Consider the following 22,117-nt stretch of genomic DNA (forward strand, 5'->3'; position numbering starts at 1 on the left):
CGATTTTCCGCAATGACAGCACGGTCTTTGCCCAGCGGTGACGAGGCCAAGTAGTAGTTGAGGCTAAGGCAGACAGTAGTGTAGTGCATTGTCGGAGCTAGTATATGCAACGCCCACACTGGGAAATGAACCACTGCTGGGTTGGGTGCTAGGCAATCGGTTTCTTGGATATCGGGATATATTCTAGCGTTGACTAGCGGCATTAGTACATGTATGCATGTTGTCTGGGTTTACGTTCACATACAGTAATTGATAGCTTGTACCACATCGTGTGTCTCATCCGACAAGAAATTGTACGATGGAAGCCTGTTCATCTCCATGATCTGCAGCAGTCTCTGTATCTTCGCGAGAGGCCTCTGATTTGACTGCAGAAGGAGGGCGGCTTCCCAGTGTTGGCCTCTTTCTACCACTTCCTTGATCTGGTCTTTGTTGCCAATGCACATGATGCGTTCGCCCACCCCACAGCCCGCTCCGGCCTTTGCAGTCTTTAGCTCAATGGGGTCTACCTGCTCCTCGATTTCAAGGTCGCGCCACAATGCTGGTTTATCTTGATGCACCAATAGGTTGGCAACTTGACTCTTGGACAGTTCGATCGCCTCCGGGGTAAGCTGTAGCTCTTCGGAGACCGGCCACGGGCACCCTCCTTGTCCGAGGACCTCTGGTAGACTTACGTCGCTAGATACCCCAGGACCAGCGAGGGGTCCATTTGGAATAACGGGTGCGAGTCTCTCGCAGTTTGCTGCTCTGGCGGATGTTGGTGGCCGGCATTCCTTCTTGTTCTTCTTCGGACGAATCGTCACGTGTCCCGGTTCCACCCATTGCAACGGCTTCTGGTCGTTATATCCTGGGCACTCCTTACCCGTCTTGGTACATTTCCTGCATAGCGGCAGGGTGCGATCGCACACCAGGCGTCGTTTGAAGCACTCCCAACACTGACGGGCCGCTATGCTGTCACTGGTCCTAGCGTCCTGCATGACGTCATCCACGTGTGTCGACTTTGAATATTGCGCGATGTGATCTCGAATCGGCTCGACTATGATCTAGTAGAGGTCTCGACGGTCGATGCAAACTCTTCGACATCTTGTTAGTCGTATGTAAGCGCTCGATGCGGGCGGGGCATGGGCAATGTCAGCAGCCAAATGCTTGGCCAAGTTCCTGCCCAAATACGGACAAACGAGCAACAGTCGCCACAGCCCACTGTGCCATAGTGTACTCTTCAAGTGACGCTCGCGACAGTTGTCGCTTTGCTTTTGAGACCGGATCTCAAATATCTCAACCCGGCAGTTTGACAGCATCTTCTAGCACGTAATGCCATGCCGCTGGTGATGGTGTCACGTGCTCACGTGTCCGCTTAGTCGCGGTGCAATTGTATGGCGTTACACAGCATTCGGACAAACATTTCGCAAGACAAAGATCAACACTGACAGCTTCTCCCGTTCCACATAGTCGCAGCTGAGGTGGCTTGAAGCTGGTGACGCCAATTATTCTCCTCTGACGCCTTCGCTGGGCCATCACTTGTTTCTTGTCTACCCACGAGACATCGCAGAAAACACGTTTGCGTCGCGCTGCGTAGCAAAGAAAAACACAACAGGGCTCTTTCTTCCATCACCACCCAGCATGTCATACTACGATGGCGATCTCAAAGCCGTACTCGCGCAGTTCCACGACCATGTAGACACCGACACGCGCAAGGAAATACTCAAGAGACTCAGCGATAACCAGCTGTCGCGTGTAGTTATCCAAGGCGTGAAATGCGAGTTCGAAAGAGAAGGATTGGAGGACATTGCGCTGATCATGCTGGGTGTCATTTCAAGGGATTCTCGCTCGAAGCTCGCGCATGATTTAGATGGAGAGATTGGAGTCGAACTGAAGCATGAAGAAACCGATGACGATGGCGAAGTCGTGATCAAGATGGAACAAGAGTCAGGCGACGACAACGGAGTTACCATGCTGAGATCCAAACGTAAGACGATGTACTTATCACCAGGCTAACGTAACCTATACTAAGATGGATCTCACAGAAGATGACAGCGAGCTTGCTACAACGCCGGAACCTTCAACAATAGCATCAGTGGCCATCGTTTCAAGCGCTAATCGAGGCCGAGAAGCCCAAAAACACCCCGATACTATAAAGGAACGGCCAGCGCGTGCAGAAGGAACTGAATCAGCATCCAAAAGTTTCATGCCCAAATTTACAACTCGCGGTCCCGGTATGACCAACTCCATGATGCGCAATAGAACCGAATCAACATCCAGAGGTTTTATGCACAACCTTCACCCTCATGGTCCTGGTCAGGCCGCCTACTTGGAGAGGTTTAGCAATAGAGATGCTGCTCAGACCCGCTATCAGTTCTCAAAAAGGCCTCGCTGGCGTGTATGAAGATGCTTTCCGGCCATTGACCTGGGCTTCTGGCAACCAGACCGCGAGATTGATTTCAAGGGGCTTCATCCCTAGGCCGCGATAGCTAGTAGTGGAAGGACGGATACGGCGCTTATGATGGGTTCGTTGATGAGGATCGGTTCTAAACTGTGTTTTGATTCTTTCTGCCTGATTAAATATTGTCCATCTTCTGCCAATGCGTGCGCGTCACCTCGTCCGTTTGCACTTTCCCAATCCACGCGTTTTCACAGCTAGCGCCGTTGCGCCGCGCCGCCTTGAGTCAACAACAACACCGCTCTTGATTTCCTCCACCTTCCACCCTACATCGCCCTCCCTTCAGCATTGCTCGCCATGGCGACCATCGACGCCTACCTCAAGGCTTTGCTCACGCTTTCCGGAAACGAGCAGCTCGCCACCGCCCGCCAAAACCTTCTCCAAGGCCTCACCGACGACGACCTTTCGGATCTACTCAAGAAGGCCGTGGGAAGAGAGTTCGCACGCGGCAGCTTGGAGAACATTATCTCGCTCATCTTGGATGTCATCGCTAGGAACCCGGGCTCAGTCAACGGTGACGATACCAGTGTGTCTCACGCGACAGCTGGCGCCAAGATGGAGCAGGGGCAAGAAACCGTCATTCAGCAGCAATGTGAGTGCCCAAAACAAGTTTTGTAGATTTTAACTGACTATGAACAAGCTCTGAGCGAGATCATGGTGATCAACGATATTACAGCATCAGGCAGACCAGCAACACCACCAACACCACCAACACCAGCCGCGTCGGTAGCAGGCAAGCGAGCACTTCCACCGTCTCCCGGCGTTGTGGTCAGCAAACGTTCCAGACCCAATACCTCGTTTCTACACCCGTATGATCAGGTCCTCTCGCCGATAACACAATACGTTGCTCCTATGAACCCACTTGATACCTTTGAACTTTGACTCATTGCATGAGAAAACCCGGAATGATGCAGAGGTGACCTCTCTGGACTATCGGGTGCGTTCTTGAGCAGGTTTCGGATTGATGAAGGAAAACCTACCCTCGATGTATACATACACTTTCAAATTGCATTCCGAAGCTCCAAGAGACGCTGTAGCCTTCTGGCTCACGTTTCGGTGGATGGTTGTATAAACAAAACTCATGATCAACACGTTTCTTCATGCATCGAGCGCCGAAAGAAAAAGAGTGAACACCGCGGCGGTATCTCTTACGTTCCAGCTACTGTGAACAACGTGAACATGTGCAAGGCTTCAGATCAGGATCAACGATCAAGTAAAGGTATCCCCGTCTGCGCGTCTCTCACCTGCCGTCCTCACGCAATCCACATCCTGTCTTTATATATCGCCTTCCATCTATCTTTTCTTCTTCTTTCCTACACCATCCTCTCATATATTTACCACCGCCTTCTCTCTTCCCCTACTCTATCCAAAAACCCAGTCTCGCTGATCACGCCCATTATGTCAACCGCTAAAGGGTACCACGATGCGCTCTTAACCCTCTCTGGCAATCCCGTCTTTGCCGCCGCACGAGACGCTCTTCTCGCAAGCATCAGCGACAACGAACTGCTCGACGTCATCACCCACGGTCTCAAGACTGGTTCTCCTAGAGAAACTCTCAACGCCATCGCGACACGACTGCTTGATGGGCTTGCGACAGCTGGAAGAGTCGGCGACGCGGTACCGCCGGTAGAGGGCAATCATGGCGGCCGCGATGATGAGGGTGATCATGATGACAGCGGCGATGTTGGTGGCCGCAAAGATAGTGGAGGTTCCAGCGGACATGTAGCGCGGAGAGGCGACGGTAAGTCGCACTCTAATGTGAAGACGACAATTAACATCCAGAAAGCACGATGGCCCATACAGACGGCCCTGCAGAAGCCAACCGAAACTCCAACAACGAAAGGAACTCGATCGTCAACCGCAGACAACAAGAGAACGGGAGATTGCCTCATGCAAGATGGAAAGAAGAGAAGATACGTTAGCCCAGATCCGATGGACGATGAGGAAGATATCGTCAAGGCAGAGAAGTGGGTTGAGAATAAAGCAGCAAACGACATTGCAAAAGGGACCGAGCAAGCTTCCAGCAATGCAACAAAGACCGCCAGCTCCGCTTCAGATACCGACAGCGACACAGACACGAGCCTCGACCAAGATACACCGTGGAAAAGAACACAGAAGCTGTCCGTCATGCCAGATCTCAACCTTGTCGATAGCGACGACGAGGATGACGAGGACTATAGCGGAGATGCGTTTCCAATCCCATTACCAACATCGCGAATCAAGAAGACCATCCAAATCCCAAACATCGATCTGAGCTTCTGGGTACCCACTGCCGCCAAAGACTCCAGGAGCAAGTCACTCAATGATTTCCCAATTGCGTTCGTAAAGTGGGCGATTCGTAAGTTCAACGAGGACTACCTGAAGACGTCACGCAATAGGGAATTGTATCAGAAGATGGTTGAAAAGAGCTACAATGGGAACAAGTGCGTAGAGCGGCGACTGGATAAATATTGGGCGCCCGCGTCCTGGGTGAAACCGAACGTCAAGTGGACTTGCAACAATTGCCAGAGGTATGGGAAGTTGTGTGCGAAGTTCACTAGGACTCACGAAGGCAAGGCCACGCTGGTCATCTACCCGCTAGTATCAAGTGGTGTTGAAGACTGGCAGTCGACGGACTACTGGGTACGCAAGTCAATTAGCTAGATGCCGAAGTTTGCTCGAAGAGAATGCTCGAGTGGTTCACGATGCGGGAGGAAGATTTCTTCATTGCGTGCTTCTGTGTCTTTGATTATTTCGAAGGACATATTCACGAGCGGATGGCCGACGAGACATTTCGAATCGAGCTGGGTTCAGCTCAAGGAGTTCAGTATGACGATCGGAGGAAAAGTTGAGATCTTTCGTAGCATTTATCATTCACATGCTATCCTTCAGAAAACAGCAGCGTCTTATTGTTAGACGAGTAACTACTAATTAATGCAGGATGCAAGAGATAGCAAAGTAATAGTATATTGTTAAGTAAGGGTAGACAAATTATTGCCTACTTAGCTACAATTCTCCAGATCTACTTATGCTCCCACTAGGTTAGGTCACCTAACCGTCTGGAACACAGGTTCCTGACACCTATCATCCATAGCACAACCACATAATATATGTTCATAACACACCCTCGTCACACATACTCGTCGTACATGCGCATCACCACATGCTCATCACATACCCTCAATACCCATCAACCCACCGCTCCCCAACCTACACTTTTCTCCTAACCAACCCCCTGAAAAAATCAAAGCTATTCCCATCACTCTGCACCTGCACCACCCTCCCCGTCCCGCGTCCATCAACCTCCCTCACCTCCTCCGCCAGCAACAACCCCCAATCCCTCGTAATTCCTTTAATCCTCGCCTTCACCGCACCCCCACCACTGTACCCACCCACCCCACCACCACCACCCTCCACACTCTCCAAGCTCACCAACTGATCCGTGTGAAGCCAGTTGGCGTAGTAGAATTCCTCCATCTCGCGCGTAAAACCAGATTGCGTGAATGTGGAGTAGAGCGTCTCAAAATGCGCAAGTATACTCGCCAACAACTTCTCGGGCGTGAAGTCCTTCAACGGCGGCGTACACCCCTTGGCCAGTTGATTTAAACTCGTTGTCGGTAACGCGTTACTGAGGTTGAGTCCAATCCCCGTGACGACATCGTAGGTAGAACCCGAGTAACTACTATTGACCAGTATCCCGCCGATTTTAACAACGGGGTTGTTGGACGAGCCGGGGAGTTGCGCGTAGATGTCGTTTGGCCATTTTAGCTTGACGGGGATTTTTTCGTAGCCGGGGGCGTAGTTTTGGATGCCTTGGACGATGGCGAGGGCGGCGAGGTATTGGATGAAGACAACGGGGGCGGATTGGCTGAGTGTGAAGGAATGGTGCAGCACAGTACTAAACATGAGAGCCCCCGGCGGCGCAATCCAAACGTTGTTTCCGCGGCCGCGCCCCGCGATCTGCGTGGTCGCTGTTATGGTGAAGCCGTTGGGCAGGCTGCGTAATAGGGACGGGTTCTTCTCGAGGAGCGTGTTGGTGGAGGTCACGACGTCGGCGTAGATGAGGTGTTTGCCGAAGGAGGCGTTCGGGTTGCGGAGTTTGGTGTGGTAGTGGTGGAGGTTTAAGTAGAAGGATTCGTGGTGGAAGGGGGTTTCTTCGGGTGATGGGAGGGCTTTCGAGTGGGTGACTATGACTTTGATGATCTTTTCGTAGGAGACGATTTGGTCGGGGGAGGTGGTGGATGTGTAGGCGATGCAGTCTTGTATCTCTTCTTCTGGGGTTTTGGGCTTTTTCTTCTTTTGATCTTCCTCTTGAGCCTGTTGTTCAACGTCTTCCTTAGCACTGTTCGTAACAGAAGCGAGGGTAGGCAGCTTCTCCGACACAGCGCTAACGGCCCTTTTCAACTCCTTGACGCTCCACGCGCTCCCCTCTTTCTCGATACGAAACACATCGTTCTCGCCCTTGATATACTCATCCCCATCGACTACAGTGATGATTTCGCTCCACGTAGCGACGAGGTCAGCGACGTCTGATAGGTTATGAGCTGTGAGATGCAAACGGGAAAGGGACGGTACCGCTTGTTCCTGCTCGTTGACCTGCAGCCCAAGTTTGCGGAGGATCAAGCGCATAAAGTCAAGCCTGGTAGCATCTGTAGCTGCGATGTCGCTGATGACGGTAGCATACGAAGGTAAGCTGGGGATTTTGCTTAGGTTCTGGGGCGCGAATCTACGGTATGTCAGTCACAATGTGTTACATAGATCGAAGCAGACTTACTCAGGATGCGGCCCAGTAACAACAGCATGCCCTTCACCCACCTTCCTATACACAACCGCAGCCTTCCCCTCTCCACTCTCAACATGCAAATCCTCTGTATAACTCGCCAAAATCTGCACCCCCCTACTCTCCATCTTCCCCGCATCAACGAAAACACCCCCACCATTATAATAGCTCTTGAACACATCCCCTACCCCCTCATCAACCCCCTCAAAAGCACCTTTCTCAATCTTAATCTCCGCCGCCCTCGCCCCAGCTTCACTCGCATACTTGAACCCCTCAAACGCCAGCCCCCTACACGTCCCAGGGAAGAAACCCAATTCCCTCTCTCCTTCAACAGCCATTTTGGGGTCGTTGACTTCGAATTCACATCTACTGCTACCGTAGTATCCTCCGGCACAGAAACCGAGATAAGAACCACCGGCGTTTACATACCGACTGATCCGGCGGTTGCCTTCGCCGTTGAGCGTGCGGCAGTAGCCTAGATCGGCGCCGCCGGGGAAGACGAGTAGGGCGCATGTGCTGAACCAGGGTTCTTTGATGAGGGTGTCGCCTGTTACGGGGATGACAGCGTAAGATGGGGAGAGAAGTCGACGCAGAGTGTAGAGACAGTGGCGGACGGACTCTGTCGTGCTTCCGTTACCTGGGCTGGCTTAGTAATCTTGGTGGGGATGTGAGGAAGTTCGAAAAGGCGTACCGGAGTATACCAGCACATTCATCTTTTTGCTCGCCATGATGTTGAGGATGTTGATATGTGATGTGCAAATCGTATGCTGACTGTTGGTGACGTTTAGTAGTAGTGCGGACCGAGTTTGGCCGGCCGTGCTCAAATCAACTCTCTCAGTGACAAGACCTTGCGCAAGTTTCGCAACCCGATAACTTCACACCAAGTATACCTTCTACTGTCCCAAGCTCCTTCAGATATGTCAAACGAAGACAAATCCCGAGCAGCAGCAGCGCAGTTGCTGATTGATGATGAACCCGATGACTGGTGCGTATGAAATTCCAACTTTTCGGTTTGGTTAGATGCGGAGATCCGGGGAAGCGAGGAACAAAAGTTGAAAAGCGAAAGAAGCTAACCAAGGTTTCGCAGGGACAAGCGCATCTACAGCACCGGTTGTGCGGATGAGAACGCAAAATTGACAGATTGCTACTACGAGAAGAAAGACTGGCGGGCGTGTAAGCAAGAAGTAGGTTCTGTGGTGACGAGCATTGCTTCTGGCCTCTGGACCTTGGATGAGCCGAGGATCCGCCGAAAGAAGCAAGGCGGCGTTGTGAAGACATTGCAACTAACACGATACCTAGATGGAAATCTTCCGACAATGCTGGCAGCGACATGGCAATGACAAGAGGACGGATTCGAAAGACGTTTCAAAGTAGCGGATTCGACAGCCCAGCTTCGCGAGCGCATGTGTAAAAGTAACTGTATCATCACCAATGGCGAAGCCATGTAAATTTCACTGAACGATCAACAACACATTCGAAATAGGACAAATCTTTTCGTTCTTGGTCATACTAAACTACTTGTAGCAATAAAAAAGATACTCATCAGGCCATTATGCTGCAGCTGTCATTGCTTGACCCAGCATGATACCACATGAGGCCGTGGTGCCTCTGTACCGCAACTTCGTCTCGACCTAGACTGGCTTCCGCAGAACTCCAATGTCCGGCATAGCATCATTGCAACCATTCTCCGTGACTGAATGAGCTCAATGTGTTATGTGCGACACACAAACTCAGTCGCACCCGCTCACTTCCTCTCATAAATCGGCGGCACAACATCCGGGTGAAACGGGCTCTTCGCCGCATCCGCCTTCTGCTTGTCAAAGTTCCAAACACCATTCGTCTGCCCATCATTGATGCCCTCGCCAATCTTCTTGGCCAGCTGCTCGAACAACGGGTACTTTGGTGCTTTTGAGAAAAACTTGCGCTCCCACTCTTTCCCAGCGTCCTTCTCCTGTTGTCGCATCTCGCGCTGGCGGGTCTCGATGATGGTCTTCTCCGCGCTTGTCAGGTCCATGTTGCCACTGTTAATCGCATCCGACACCTTCTTCCACGCGCGCCGTGTCTCGAAGTCGTCTTGTTGCTCGATGGCGGCGACGGTGAGGGGCGTTGTCTTGGTGGACTTGTGGTCGAATGTGTCCACGACGGCCTTGGTCTTGGCATCCTTGATCTGGAAAGAGTCGGTCCACTGGCCGTCGGCCTTGTAGATGGCTTCCTTCTCCTTGCCCTCGGGGTACAGCACGGCGGTGAACGAGTTCTTCTTTCCGGAGACCCAGCCCTTGCCGCTGTAGTCGATGCGCGCGGTGTAGCCGGTGGAGGATTGGATGTAGGTGCTGCTGTTGAGCTCGACGTAGGGGGAGCCTGTGATGAGGCCTTCGATGTGGAGGGCGGGGAGGGTGATGAGGTAGCTTTCGTTGTAGTTGTCGAGGTGGAGCATGGCATGTCCGATTTGCTGTGAAATGTTAGAGGTGCACTGGGAAGATGCTAAGGGAAATTACCTTGACATTAATCGTGGTCTTGAAGGACGCTTTCTGCGCGTTGTAGCCCTCTAGCCGGACGCCGTGTTGGTCGTTCCAGATGGAGTAAGCCGTGACGGGTGGATGATGACTGCGCGCATTGCATTAGCTCTCCCGTACTATACGCGTGGCATGCTTACGACAGGCTGAGCCATCGCAAACGCGTGTGCGCGCGTACCTGACTTGCTCGCTGACGAGCTGTGTTGTGCCTGCCTGGTCCTCCCACTTGCCCAGGAAGAGCTCGCCCAGGAAGGGGTTCAGCGGCTTCTTCTCGCTACCCAGCTTCTCCGACCGACTGGCGTACTGCTGCTTCAGTGTGCTCAGGAACCACTTCAGCACCAGCATGGCCCGCTTGGCAGGGTCCTTCTCGGCGGCCGGTGCGACGAAGACGGAGGGGTGTTCGGTCCAGTATGAGCTATCGGAGTTTAGTCTGTTTTCCTAGGCGGTGAATACGAAGGGACATACGAGAACTCGGTGAGCGACTTTGTGGAGAGGATAAATGCAGGCGCCGTCATTGTGGACAGGTCGCCATTGAAGGACGCGATGGACTATCGTGTGTTAGTCAAATGCCATGTTCGAGTCGAATTACCATAAATCCTGAAGGTACGAGCCTATTTGCTATGCGCGAATATGTCTAGACACGTGAACATGCTGGGATAATTCCGTACCTTGAGGAAGCTCGTCCATGAGCCTCTGGCCTGGGGTGGCACTGCCGATCCTTCTTTCTCAGCCATGATTGCGTTGCACGTATGTTGGGGATTATTTAAAAAGGGTGGAAGAGGTAAGAAGAAGCGTCCACAGGTGTAGACGCGCGTGTAGGGATGTGTGAAAGGCGGGGGTTGTCGAGGACTAGGGACCTTCGCAGTGGGGACGGAGGGCTGTTATGGAGACGCTGCGGACGGAGCATGTTTAGATTGGGCAATGACGTCGGAGCTAAGCCACACACCCGCCCAAACACAACGAGGTCATGACGAACAGCATTCTCGCCACGGGGCAGTCAGCCATGCTATTCCATTTATTGGTGCTATGTTACTATTGTGATATCTCGTGTACATTTGTCTAATCATGCTATTACATCTACGCGTTCCCTGCTCCGACGACGCGCTTAGGTCTTGACATCGGGCTCGGTGCGGCCAACGTACTCCTGGAGCTTGAGGAGGTCCGTCGCGAGCTTGACGTTATCCTTGAGGTAGTCCTGCGCGTCCATGTCGTATGTCGACTCGTCGCTGGTGTGCTTCTCGATGTAGAGACGGATGGTCGCGCCGCTGCTGCCTGTGCCGGACAGACGAACAACGATGCGACTGCCATCGTCGAACTTGACGAAGATACCCTGGTTCTTGCTGACGCTGCCGTCAAGATCGGTGTAGGAGAAATCGTCGGCCTCGAGAACCTTGCGGCCAGCGACGGTGGAGCCAATGAACTCGTCCTTCTTGGTGGTGATGAGCTCCTTCATGTGGGCCGTGACCTTGTTGGCGCCCTCGGTCTCGCAGCCCTCGTAGTCGTAGCGAGTGAAGAATGTGCGGCCGTAAGTCGTCCAGAAGTCCTTTTGGATCGACGCAATGCTGGGTGTGGTTCCAGTCTGCTGTCCGACACCGGCCAAGATGTTCAACCAGGCGACAACAGCCCACAGACCGTCCTTCTCACGGATGTGGTTGCTGCCGGTTCCGAAACTCTCCTCACCGCAGATGTTCATCTTGTCAGAGTCGAAGAGACCGCAGAAGAACTTCCAGCCAGTGGGCACCTCGTAGCACTCGACGCCCTTCTTCTTGGCGACAAGGTCAATGGCGCCAGAGGTTGGCATACTACGGGCAAGACCGTAGATGCCCTGCTTCTTGAAGTATGGGATGAGCTCGGCGTGGTGTGCAATGATGGCTAAGCTGTCGCCGGGTGAGACGAAAGAGTTTGCGCCGTAGATCATGTTGCGATCACCGTCGCCGTCGCTGGCAGCGCCGAACTGGATTCCGTTCTTGTCAACAGCGTCGACCAGCGACTTGGCGTAGACAAGGTTGGGGTCGGGGTGGTGGCCGCCAAAGTCGGGCTTGGGAACGCAGTTTTGTGTGCTGTTGGGGATGCCGAGCTCCTTCTCGAAGATGTCGACACCGTATGAGCCAGTGACACCGCTCAGGCCATCGAACAGGACCTTGAAGTCGGAGTGCTCCTTGAGGAACGACTTGATGAGGTCAAAGTCGAAGATGTCCTTGAGCATCTTGAGGTAGTCCTCGGTGGAGTGGACAATCTCGACCTCGAGGCTTCCGTACTTTTGTGTACCGATGGTGCTGAGGTCGATGTCGGGGATGTCGGCGATCTTGTACGAGCTGAGGGTCTTGGAGGTTTCGTAGATCTTGTTGGTGACGCTCTCGGGGGCCGGGGCACCGTTGGCGAGGTTGTACTTCATACCAAAGTCCTCGTCAGGGCCTGGAAGTATTAGATGGGAGGAGTGTATGCGTAGTGGAGGACTTACCACCGGGGTTGTGGCTGGCAGTCAGGAGGATACCACCCGTCGCCTTGCGTATCCGGATGATGTGACTGGCGGCGGGTGTGCTCATGATGCCGTTCTGGCCGATGAGGAGCTTCTTGACACCATAGGCAGCGCTCATCTTGGCAATGGTCTGGGTGACCTCGGGGTTCCAGTAACGGCCATCACCACCAACGACGAGGAACGCGCCCTCGACACCTTCGGGGATGGACTGGAGGATGCTGGCAACGAAGGACTCTGAGTAGTGCTCCTGTTGGAAGACCTTGACCTTCTTGCGCAGACCAGAACTGTAGCAATGTATGTCAGCTATCATCCCTCAACGCCATAGCTCATGAGATCTCCCAGCTGTTGCAGGGTTGTTGAACTTACGTTCCGGGCTTCTGATCCTGGAAAGGCTTCAATTCAACGGTTCGGACGCTCATATTGACTGTGTATGTACTTCGAGCTTTTTGAGAGAAAGATGAAGCAATTGGAGAGTCGGGCGATGTGGCAGCTGGCAACTTTTGAGCTGGTGAGGGGCCCAGCTTCCCCCACCACGCGGGATGACGCCGGCGCTAGCTCACCAGCGGAAAGACCAACGCCACGCTGGCTATCATCGACGACTTTTTCTTGTCAACGTCCCAACACTCGCTGCGCCCATGCACTAGCCCTGCATCTGAGGCCGAGACACTGCACAACACCTCCAACTGACCACTCCCCGCCTCGCTTCGCCCCAGACCCTTTGCGGGGGTACCCTGGCCGTGTGCATACCATCGTTCCTTCCGTCTCGACTAGAACACACCTTCCTTCCCAACACCCTCAACCGCCTGGTCAAAATGGGTATCCAGGGCCTTGCTAGGCGTCTCGAACCCTATGCGACGCGGCTTCTCCCCATGCACCTAAACGGCTACTCAGCCGTGATAGACGGCCCTGCCCTCGCCTACTACGCTCACAAATTGGCCCTCGCTTCAGCCGCTAGCGCCACCCGAATCCCGTCTTATGCAGACATCGTCGCTGAAGCACTCCGCTGGCTGACCTCGTTGGGGAAGAAGAGCAACATCAAGGTGTGAGTAAACTACAGTTGCTTTTCAGCGCCCGGTCACGGAACCACCATGGCAAGCCAATAAGGTGCGCACATATGTTCTTCACTTCACCGCCATTGCTGCAGGGGTCGCGAAAACTTCACTTATCGTGGAGTCGAGATGGGAAAGTTGCTTGATTGCACTTGACCGTGACCGTTCTATGCACGTTATGCGAGTGCTGATGTGAGCTTATGCCGTCCACTGCTGATCGCACGTTCTCAGGACTGCCATCTACTTCGATGGAGCCTTGCCTACTTCAAAGCGAGCCGAGCGACTGTCCAGGACCGAGGCGAACAACAGACGAGTGCAGCAATTCCGCAACAACTACGCTACCGTTTCTTGTCCTGTTCCCACATATCTGGGCTCGATATCATACGCGTTCCTTGCGCCCGCACTACAAGAAGCGCTAGTAGAGACAGATTCCCCTTTTGCTACATATACCCATACAGTACCGGGGGAAGCAGACGACTGGTGCGCATCCCACGCGAAAAAGCATGTACGATCCATCATCTTCACGAGCGACACCGACCTTATTCTATACGACTATTCCGAAGATACGCTCATCGTATTTCTCCACGATGCAGACATCTCTACTGGTATCAAGGCGTACTCACCAGCCGTGATCCGAAAGCAGTTACAAGTGACGAGTCTAGTGACGTTCGCATACACGCTTGTCGAGAACCCACAGGATAGTGCAAAGCTGCTAGCTCACCAGGCTGAGGATGTAGACCAGAAGTCTACCCGGTACATTGACTTCGCTAGCCGCTACGTCGCGAAGACCACAATGCCGGCTTACCTTGATGAACCAGACTTAGTAAATCCGCCTCAGATCGACGTCCGGCTATCTGAATATGTGCACCAAACCTTTACCAACGACGAACACCCGCACGTGTACTTGCCTTTACTTATCGAAGAGCCATCCCAGGCATCAGCATGGTACATAGGGTGCGATATCCGTAGACTGGTTTACAAGCTACGTGCGACAAAAGAGCATACGGTAGTACAAGAGTACAGAAGGAAAGCGCAAGGAGTATCAGTCCAGGAAGTTCCCATATACCCTCGGCATTTTGACCAGAGCCCAGTCGATGACCTGGAGTCGCAGATGCGCAGCCTGAGATCCTGGGGTGAGGAGAAGTCCGTCAGCTCACAGCTCCTATGGTCGCTCTTTGGTCTCAGTCTAGTGCTTACCGAACTCAACACGCCGCCGCCCATACCCTTGGTCCTGCGCGTACTCAATTGCGACTTCGATAACAGCTGGGCTTTTGTACACCTCACGGCTAGGCTGCATGCTGCTCTCTACTCTCTTCGCATGTTACTCCAAATGGTCAAAGTCGCGAGGGCAATGATGGATCCTGACCAAACAATAGACCCCAGGGACCCACAAGAGTCCGAAAACGCCAGGCTGCGCAGGACAGTGCACATCATCGCCGGTCACATGTCCGACTTCCCCTCGATACCGGACGTGATGGGTGTACCGGGCCAGGCGAAGCGCGTCTTAGCCGAACACGATGTGCTGAAGGAATTGATCGAAGAGATATATACCTCTGCTGGTGTGGGAATACCAAGCGAACAGATATCCAATAAGCAGAGGAAGAAGCAAATGAGGGAAGCAGAGAGGAAGAAGAAGAAGTTTGTCCAGAGAATGCAGGCGAAGCCGCAGGAGGGAAATGCTTACGCATTACTGGGTGATGGTTGATTCTATATTTCCAAGAACGGCACGAGAAATGACAACCGAATCAAGACTGTGCACACTTCTTTCATTAACGCCATCGTACAATGATCGAGCTGTCAGCTGTCCTTGCCTCGTCGGGCGCGCACGCACAATCTGCGGAGAAACGATGTGCGATGTCTCAAGTTGGGTTCGCACGGTTCCGTTTGCGCTTCGTACAACCTTCGTCGTACTGACTTCACAGCTATAGAGTTTGACATCAACATTTAGCCGTAGTGACATACGGCGCGTTCTAAGCCCGAACGCCGTTTTCGGCCTACTAAGCACGCGACCACCGACCTCTAGCTAGGACATCCACGTCGAACATCCATCGCCACAGACCTGGTCACGATGTCGGTCAAGCCACAACTTGGAGATGCGGCGCTATATGAACACGCTGTCACGCGTCCGCATAAAGTCATGGATTGACTGTAACGCATGTCGAGGGGCATTAATATCCGCGACGGACGTTCGGCCGAACGATTGAGTACAAGTAGGACGAGCAAGTGCTTGAAAGCGTTGCGCTACTATATGAGCAAAACAAGTACTTCTCTGATATAACTTCAAACCAGCGTCACCACTTCTAGAACAGCACAGCACATTTCGCCCGCCATGGCTTCATCGACCTCCCAGCCCCAAGCAGACACCCTCATCCGCGCCGGCACAATCGAAACACTCCAATCTGGCATGCCACCACAGCGCTCCATAGCCCTCCTCTCTGGCCGCGTTATCGCTCTCTCCGAGGACCCATCCGGCTTAGACGACTTCATTGGCAGCGAGACCCAGATCATCGACGTACCAGACTCCACAGTCCTCCCCGCATTCACAGATACGCATACACACTTGATTCTCGCTGGATTGACCTACTTCGACGTCCCAGTGCACGATGTCAAAAGCCTGGATGAACTCTTCACAAGATTGAAGAAGCGGGCGAGCGAGACGAAAGAGGGGGAGTGGATTTGTACGGCGACGGATTGGTTGGAGTATAATATCAAAGAGCAGAGACTGCCGACGTTGAAGGAACTCGACGCTGTTTCGACTAAACATCCCATCATGGTTATGCGCGGTGGTCACAACGTTGTCGTCAACTCGGTCGTCGCGAATCTGCTAAACGTAACACGCGACACCCCATCACCACCAGGCGGCCTCATCGGAAAAGAAGCAGACGGAAGTCTATCCGGTCTCTTCCAAGACTCCGCCACCATACCCATCCTCAAATTGAAACCATCCACAACCCTCTCCGAACGCATCTCCGGCCTAGAAGCCGCATCCGCCGCCTACGCCGCAACAGGCACATCCAGTGTGCGCGACTGCTACGTCCCGCTCGCGGACCTAGACGCCCTCATCGCCACGCACTCCGCCGGAAAACTTGCCGTGCGCGTACATGCCTTGATACCCGCCGTAGGCATGACCAGCGCCTCCCAAGTCGAGACCCTCCTCACCAAAATGGAGTCTTACCGCCACCTCCAACGCGATCCCTACCTCTCCGTCTGGGGCGTCAAATTCATGGTCGACGGCGGCATGGAAGCAGGCGCCGTCTCCTCTCCCTACCTCTCCATCCCGCCCGGCCGCGAAAAAGACGCAAATTGTAATTGCTGCGGCCTCCCCTCCTACCACGGGATGCTCACGTGGGAGAAACCTGCGCTCGTAGACGCCATGACCGCGGTCGTGCGTCGAGGCTGGAAAATAGGAACGCACGCATATGGCGACCGGGCTGTGAAATTGGTGTTGGATGTATACGAAGAACTCATGCAACGGTTTCCGTATCTACAGCCTGGGACTCTGGTTATGGAACACGGAGGCCTAGTCTCACCGGCTGAACAAGTCCGAGCCGTGAAGCTCGGTATCGCTACGACGATCCAACACCCACTCCTTCACAACGCGGCGGGGGTACAAGAAGTATACTGGGGCACGGATCGCGTATCTCGCACCTTCCCCGCGCGGACGTGGCTGGATGCTGGTGCGCTGATAGCGGGCGGGAGCGACTATCCTGTTGGGAGTTTTGCGGCTATGCGGTCGGTTTGGGGGATGGCGTCAAGAGAGACGGTGATTGGGGTGAGGGGCGTTGAGCATAAGATTACGGTGGCTGAGGCGGTTGCGTTGCATACTACGAAGGCGGCGGAGCTGCTGAGAGAGGAGGGGGAGAGGGGACGGCTTTTACCGGGGTTTGTGGCGGATTTGGCGGTTTGGGGGGTTAATCCGCTCAAGGTGGATGAGTTGGAGGTGCTCAAGGACATGATGCCTAGTCATATCTCTGTGGGGAAGAAGTTTGTAGCACTTTAGTGTGCGTGCGTGATAGAGAAGTGAGAAATATAGCTGTCAGGCGCTCGTACGCCCATGGACATATATGATTCTGGTATCTATAATCTCGAAGAATGATACGACGCCCATCTAGATGCCGCTATATTAACACAAGGAAATTCGTCATCCACCTCCTACTACCTAGCAAAGTAATCCCTCGCCCCATCCCTACTAGGACTATACGGCGTATACTGCTGCTGCCCCCCAGCCAACCCACTCCCCACACCCATCGGCGCAGCCCCACTAACCAACCTCCCCTGGTCCCCTCCAATCTCATACGGACTTTCTCTACTATCCACCCCTCTCAAATCCAAGCTAGGACTAGGACTATATTCGCGCAACGCACTGGGTGTTTGGTGGTATCCAGCCGGGTAAAGCACGCCCGGATCATCGCGCATGGTACGTTCCGAATCGCGACTTGTGCTGCGACCGCGATCGCTGTTGTTCGTCGAGTTATCGCGGCCCCAGTGGGAACCGGGTGTATCAGGCCTCCCCACCGTACTACCCCCGTACAAACTGCCCTCTCCGCCGTGTTCATCGCTAAACTCAGGTCTGTTTTTATAATTCTCAAAGTCCATATTAGATTCCGAGACGAATTCAAATGGCCCCGTCCCACCGCCGCTGGTGATGTTGGCGGAAGCGGCGGTTTTGCCAGGGTGTTCTTTGGACATGCGTTTCATGGTGTAGACGTCGGAGAAGGCGGCGGTGTCGCCGATGTCGCCGTCGAGGCGGCCGCGGTAGACTTCGGCGAGGAGGTGTTTGGATTTTTCGTGCACCATGGGGACGGTGAGCTTTTGGTAGAGGGCTGGGTGGCTGGAAGAGCATGTCAGTAACGCATCTTTTGTCTTTGCAAAGTGTAGGTGAACTTACCCAAATCGCACGGCAACGCGATCCCTACGACGCGACTCCTTGTCGATTGGGGTTGGTGCTTCGGTGCCCTTGGCGCGTGTGCCTTGCGTGTAGTACTTGAGCGAGTGGTCGAAGGCGTTCTTGCAGTAGAATTTGAAGGCGATCAAGCCGAGAGGGAGAGGGGCCATGGCGGCTAGCATAGTCCATTTGTGTTCGTAACCGCGGGCTACGACCAACAATGCAACGATGCAGTTGGAGAAGAAGGTGCCAACGAGCATGCGGTTGAAGAGCACACGCCAGAACGCACCGCCTGACTCGTTCTTGGTGCAGAAGACGTACCTAATCATATATCAGCGGGGGATTTGAGGGTTTTGGAGTTAAGACCTACATCAGAAGATACTTCTTCATCCAGCTATCGAGCGTAAAGTAAATCGCCACAATGACCAGCGTGATCGGCTGCAACGGCGCAAAACACAACGCAACCGTCGAGTAAAACAAAAAGTAGTTGTAGTAACTCGCATAGTCAAACGGCGGCGGCGCAGTCCGACTAATCAGCTCCCTAGGCGTCGGATTCAAGAACTTGCGCGAGAAACTTCCCCACGCGAGGTTGACAGCCTGGGCAAGATCGATAGCAGCACCCAAGTTACGCTGGACGAGCCAGGTAACCCAAAAGGGCGAGACTTCGCACAGGGTACGCATGGTCGTGTCGAAGAACTTGATTTGTCGTAGAATGTCCATGAATGGAACGTGTTCCTGGGTCGCGAGATTGACAATCATGACAATCATGCCGAAGACGGCGCTGAAGAGCGAGAAGACGAACAAGTTGTTGAAGACAAAGAAGGCGTATAATTGTGCTGTGACATGGCGCTCTCGGGATGTCTTGGTTGTGTCTCCGGCCTTGATGGACAAGCGACGGAAGATAATGGGGAGGAAGTAGTAGAAGAGCGAGGTAAGTGCCGGAGCTGCGAGACCTTGAACAACAGCCCAGAAATCGGCGTGTGCGGCTAGTTCGGTCTGGAAGGTAGGCCATACAAAACCCAGGTTGGAGAGTTTGGACAGGAAGACGGCGATCAGGGCGTTGGGGATGAAGTATAGGAGTGTGAGCAGGGTGATCCAGAAGTTGTTCACGGTCCTCCTCCATCGTCGCGTCTTGGGGTCGAGGGTAAGGTTTTTCCAGATGATGTCTTTTGGCTTGGGTGCAAGTCGGACGGTGGTGCCTTTGACGTGCTTGCTGCGGGCTGCGAAGGCGACCATGTGCGCAGAGTCGATACTCTCGTAGCTAGCGAATCCGTACGATAGAGCATCGCGCTTGTCGATTGTCTCCCGGACCTCCTTGATCTTGCTTTCCAATCGCTGTATCCGCGCTGTGAGGTAGTCGATTGCATCCACCTTTTGCGCCTTATCGGTAAACTCTGGGTCTTTCTTCGAAGGAGTACATAGCGGTCGCTCGGCGGGTAGCTTATTCGGGTTCTTCAGATATTTCGCCAAGATCTTCTCCAGGTCAATGACCGCCTCTTCGTGTGCCTCGATAAGATCCGGGATATCCTTCACGTTGCGTCCGATGGACGCGCGGGGCACCTCTGGCGTAGTCTTCAAGCTATCCGTAACCTCCACGATGCCCTGGTCACTGCGAAAGCTGCGGTCGATATCCGTAACCATCAACGTCCGCGCGTGTAGACTGTTCTGGTAGTCTGGGTGCTCGAGGTACTGGCGTCTCATCCGGTGTACAGCGCGGTACATCCACCACAAGAAGCCGCAGACGATGATGTCGATAAGGTATGCCAGCACGACGAAAGCCCAGAAAACCTGGCCGAATAGATCTCTAGGTGTCATCAGGAAGATGATCTTGCCGCTCATATCTCCGTCGAAATTCTTCTGGAATTCCACCGACTTGATGACGTTGACGGGAACGATGACCGCACAGCCAACGATGGCGAGTACGACAAACATGTTCCTGCACATGCGCGCAAAACGCAGGAAGATGGTCGCATCCAGTCCAATCTTCTCAACATACTCGGGTTCGTTTGTCTTGAACACAGGCTTGTACCACGCGAACAGCGATTTGTCGAGAGGCGGCGGTCGGTGTTTCTCGTCGGTGTGTCGGAGACGGGGCGCGTAAACGATGGTATTAAAAGGACGTAGTAGGAGGAAAAGTATGAAAATGGCGGCGGTGATGCCGAAGGATGTGCCGATAGCGACGAGGACGGAGTCTTGGGATACCTGGGAGTGTTAGAGTCGCATACAACAGATGGGGGGCTGCATGTACCGAAGCGCCCAGGGCATTTTCTGTCATCAACTGCTCGAACTTCTGCTCTATGCTCAGGTCCCGCCGGAGCAGCACGTTCGGTACTGTGGAAGCCATAGCGAGTGACGGGTGTAACGTGTAGCGAAGGTGTGGTAGCGAGTGTGGTAGCACGTGTGATGGGTACACGTGGTATTGGGGGTCGATCTCGGGTCCGAGAGCTCAGCGCATGTCTTCCTCGTGTTCCCCTCTCTCTCACTGGGATCTGAGTAAGATCTGCTGTATCGTAAAGATCGCCGGTGGTCGTATTCGGTTTTACTCGGCTGCCTGCTCTTCACAAGGAAAAATGACAAGTGGGTATACGCGCAAGCAGAAAGAGTGTACAAAGCAAAGTGTAAGGAAAGCCAAGAGTGAAGCAAGCAACGGTAGCAGTAAGCAGTAGCGGCAGTGAGAGAGAGTTCAGAGCTACGAGCAGTGCCTCGCGTCCCTTGCCCGTGAGAGCGGATGGAAAAGGACCGTCGATCCCTGTCGTGCCCTGTCAAGATGTCGGCGCTAGAGGGAGCTGTGACGCCTCGCTAGAGCCTGACCCTAGCCGCCCTCCCCCAGGCACGCCCAGCTATTGGCTGTCCCAGCGCGCCGTTTTAACGCCGGGTACGCGGCTCTGCCATGGCATCTCTGGCGGGTGGTTTTTATTTTTGGCCTCCAGGGCCTGGCCAGCTGCCCTAAGATTTTCCAGAGAGATCGCCCCTTAGTGAGCTCGGAGTAGTTTGCGGAGAGCGGGAGAATGAAGCTGCGCTACTGCTATGCTTTTGCACTGCCACGCCTTCTCACAACAAGTATCATCGTGATCGGACTGTGCCCAGGTGCATAACTCGACGAATGAGATACGGAAATGTGGCGGTGCGCAGGCGGCTCTTCGGATTTGATGAGGCTTGTCCAGTCCACTCTCGTTTCAAATATGCATGTTTCGGACGATATGAAATGGGCCACGTTTATGCTTGGAGATGGATCGTGGGTTGCGTGGAGTTTTATTGGGTTGCCGATGATCCGTGTACTCGGTGCTGCCGAGATCCTAGCCAGCGGTGAAATGCGATGTGTGTCGGAAGTGGGGAAGAGGGAGGAGGAACACCGAGCCATCTTGGGGATATTCATGATCTCGAGACTCAGGGATGAGTCGCATAGATGAGATTGGATTAACATTGAAGATGCTGATAAAGTAAAAACGCGGGAGTTGCATCGGACTCAATCAGACGTGCAACTACCAAGGTACATCTAAGAGCTGTAAATCGAAATTGGTATTTCCTCAGTCTGCAAGTACAAGTCAAACAGGACTGTCTTCGCTATGCCATGAATTGTATCCGAGTGGTGGATCTCGCTGGTGTCGATTTGAGAAGACTTTCAACTGTCGTGAGGCCCTGTGGTAACAAACCAGGCACCTACTGCCGCAATCAACGGCTTTCCACAAGTTACCCGATTCGGACATGCCCGCGAAAACCAAATACAGCACAACATCACCAACAAAGCTAAAACCGAAGTGAACAGATGCTTCAGCGACCACACATTACATCTTGACCGTCAGATTGACCCTACCGTGATCTTTAAACGGAAATCATGTAGTCAGCTTTCTCTTGGGAGAAGATGGAAGGTGGGTAAAAAGTGTCCATCTCGACACCGTTCGAATCAGGCAAAATATCAATCAACAACCACCCTCACACAATTACACCCCAAAGTCGAACAAATCAATGAATTTCGCTTTTACCCCATCTAATCTACC

At 53.4% G+C, this 22,117-nt stretch overlaps 9 protein-coding genes across 9 annotated transcripts; 4 read left to right on the top strand and 5 right to left on the bottom strand.

The window, feature by feature from the left end:
- Window positions 1-236: 236 nt before the first annotated feature.
- On the bottom strand, window positions 237-974 carry J4E88_010955 (uncharacterized protein; the record flags this gene model as incomplete). The annotated part of the gene is made up of 1 exon (XM_049404545.1): window positions 237-974. One exon carries the CDS (start codon window positions 972-974, stop codon window positions 237-239), a length of 738 nt encoding a protein of 245 aa, XP_049249688.1.
- Window positions 975-1,617: 643 nt separating this feature from the next.
- On the top strand, window positions 1,618-3,052 carry J4E88_010956 (uncharacterized protein; the record flags this gene model as incomplete). Its single annotated transcript, XM_049404546.1, has 2 exons — window positions 1,618-1,963; window positions 2,721-3,052. 2 exons carry the CDS (start codon window positions 1,618-1,620, stop codon window positions 3,050-3,052), a joined length of 678 nt encoding a protein of 225 aa, XP_049249689.1.
- A 780-nt stretch (window positions 3,053-3,832) lies between these two features.
- J4E88_010957 (uncharacterized protein) lies at window positions 3,833-5,077 on the top strand (the record flags this gene model as incomplete). The annotated part of the gene is made up of 2 exons (XM_049404547.1): window positions 3,833-4,175; window positions 4,221-5,077. The coding sequence occupies 2 exons, from the start codon at window positions 3,833-3,835 to the stop codon at window positions 5,075-5,077; spliced, it is 1,200 nt and encodes a 399-aa protein (XP_049249690.1).
- A 334-nt stretch (window positions 5,078-5,411) lies between these two features.
- J4E88_010958 (uncharacterized protein) lies at window positions 5,412-7,921 on the bottom strand (the record flags this gene model as incomplete). The annotated part of the gene is made up of 4 exons (XM_049404548.1): window positions 5,412-5,435; window positions 5,726-7,139; window positions 7,188-7,830; window positions 7,885-7,921. 4 exons carry the CDS (start codon window positions 7,919-7,921, stop codon window positions 5,412-5,414), a joined length of 2,118 nt encoding a protein of 705 aa, XP_049249691.1.
- A 1,016-nt stretch (window positions 7,922-8,937) lies between these two features.
- Window positions 8,938-10,440, bottom strand: J4E88_010959 (uncharacterized protein; the record flags this gene model as incomplete). Its single annotated transcript, XM_049404549.1, has 5 exons — window positions 8,938-9,642; window positions 9,689-9,797; window positions 9,885-10,121; window positions 10,172-10,254; window positions 10,375-10,440. The coding sequence occupies 5 exons, from the start codon at window positions 10,438-10,440 to the stop codon at window positions 8,938-8,940; spliced, it is 1,200 nt and encodes a 399-aa protein (XP_049249692.1).
- Window positions 10,441-10,811: 371 nt separating this feature from the next.
- On the bottom strand, window positions 10,812-12,604 carry J4E88_010960 (uncharacterized protein; the record flags this gene model as incomplete). Its single annotated transcript, XM_049404550.1, has 3 exons — window positions 10,812-12,121; window positions 12,168-12,469; window positions 12,552-12,604. The coding sequence occupies 3 exons, from the start codon at window positions 12,602-12,604 to the stop codon at window positions 10,812-10,814; spliced, it is 1,665 nt and encodes a 554-aa protein (XP_049249693.1).
- Window positions 12,605-13,054: 450 nt separating this feature from the next.
- J4E88_010961 (uncharacterized protein) lies at window positions 13,055-14,939 on the top strand (the record flags this gene model as incomplete). Its single annotated transcript, XM_049404551.1, has 2 exons — window positions 13,055-13,227; window positions 13,466-14,939. The coding sequence occupies 2 exons, from the start codon at window positions 13,055-13,057 to the stop codon at window positions 14,937-14,939; spliced, it is 1,647 nt and encodes a 548-aa protein (XP_049249694.1).
- A 624-nt stretch (window positions 14,940-15,563) lies between these two features.
- J4E88_010962 (uncharacterized protein) lies at window positions 15,564-17,234 on the top strand (the record flags this gene model as incomplete). Its single annotated transcript, XM_049404552.1, has 1 exon — window positions 15,564-17,234. The coding sequence occupies one exon, from the start codon at window positions 15,564-15,566 to the stop codon at window positions 17,232-17,234; it is 1,671 nt and encodes a 556-aa protein (XP_049249695.1).
- Window positions 17,235-17,389: 155 nt separating this feature from the next.
- Window positions 17,390-20,463, bottom strand: J4E88_010963 (uncharacterized protein; the record flags this gene model as incomplete). Its single annotated transcript, XM_049404553.1, has 4 exons — window positions 17,390-18,065; window positions 18,123-18,440; window positions 18,490-20,321; window positions 20,368-20,463. 4 exons carry the CDS (start codon window positions 20,461-20,463, stop codon window positions 17,390-17,392), a joined length of 2,922 nt encoding a protein of 973 aa, XP_049249696.1.
- Window positions 20,464-22,117: the final 1,654 nt, after the last annotated feature.

Source organism: Alternaria novae-zelandiae (genome assembly GCF_023758075.1).
Source record: "Alternaria novae-zelandiae strain BMP 2774 chromosome Unknown scaffold_46, whole genome shotgun sequence".
Taxonomy (NCBI): domain Eukaryota; kingdom Fungi; phylum Ascomycota; class Dothideomycetes; order Pleosporales; family Pleosporaceae; genus Alternaria; species Alternaria novae-zelandiae.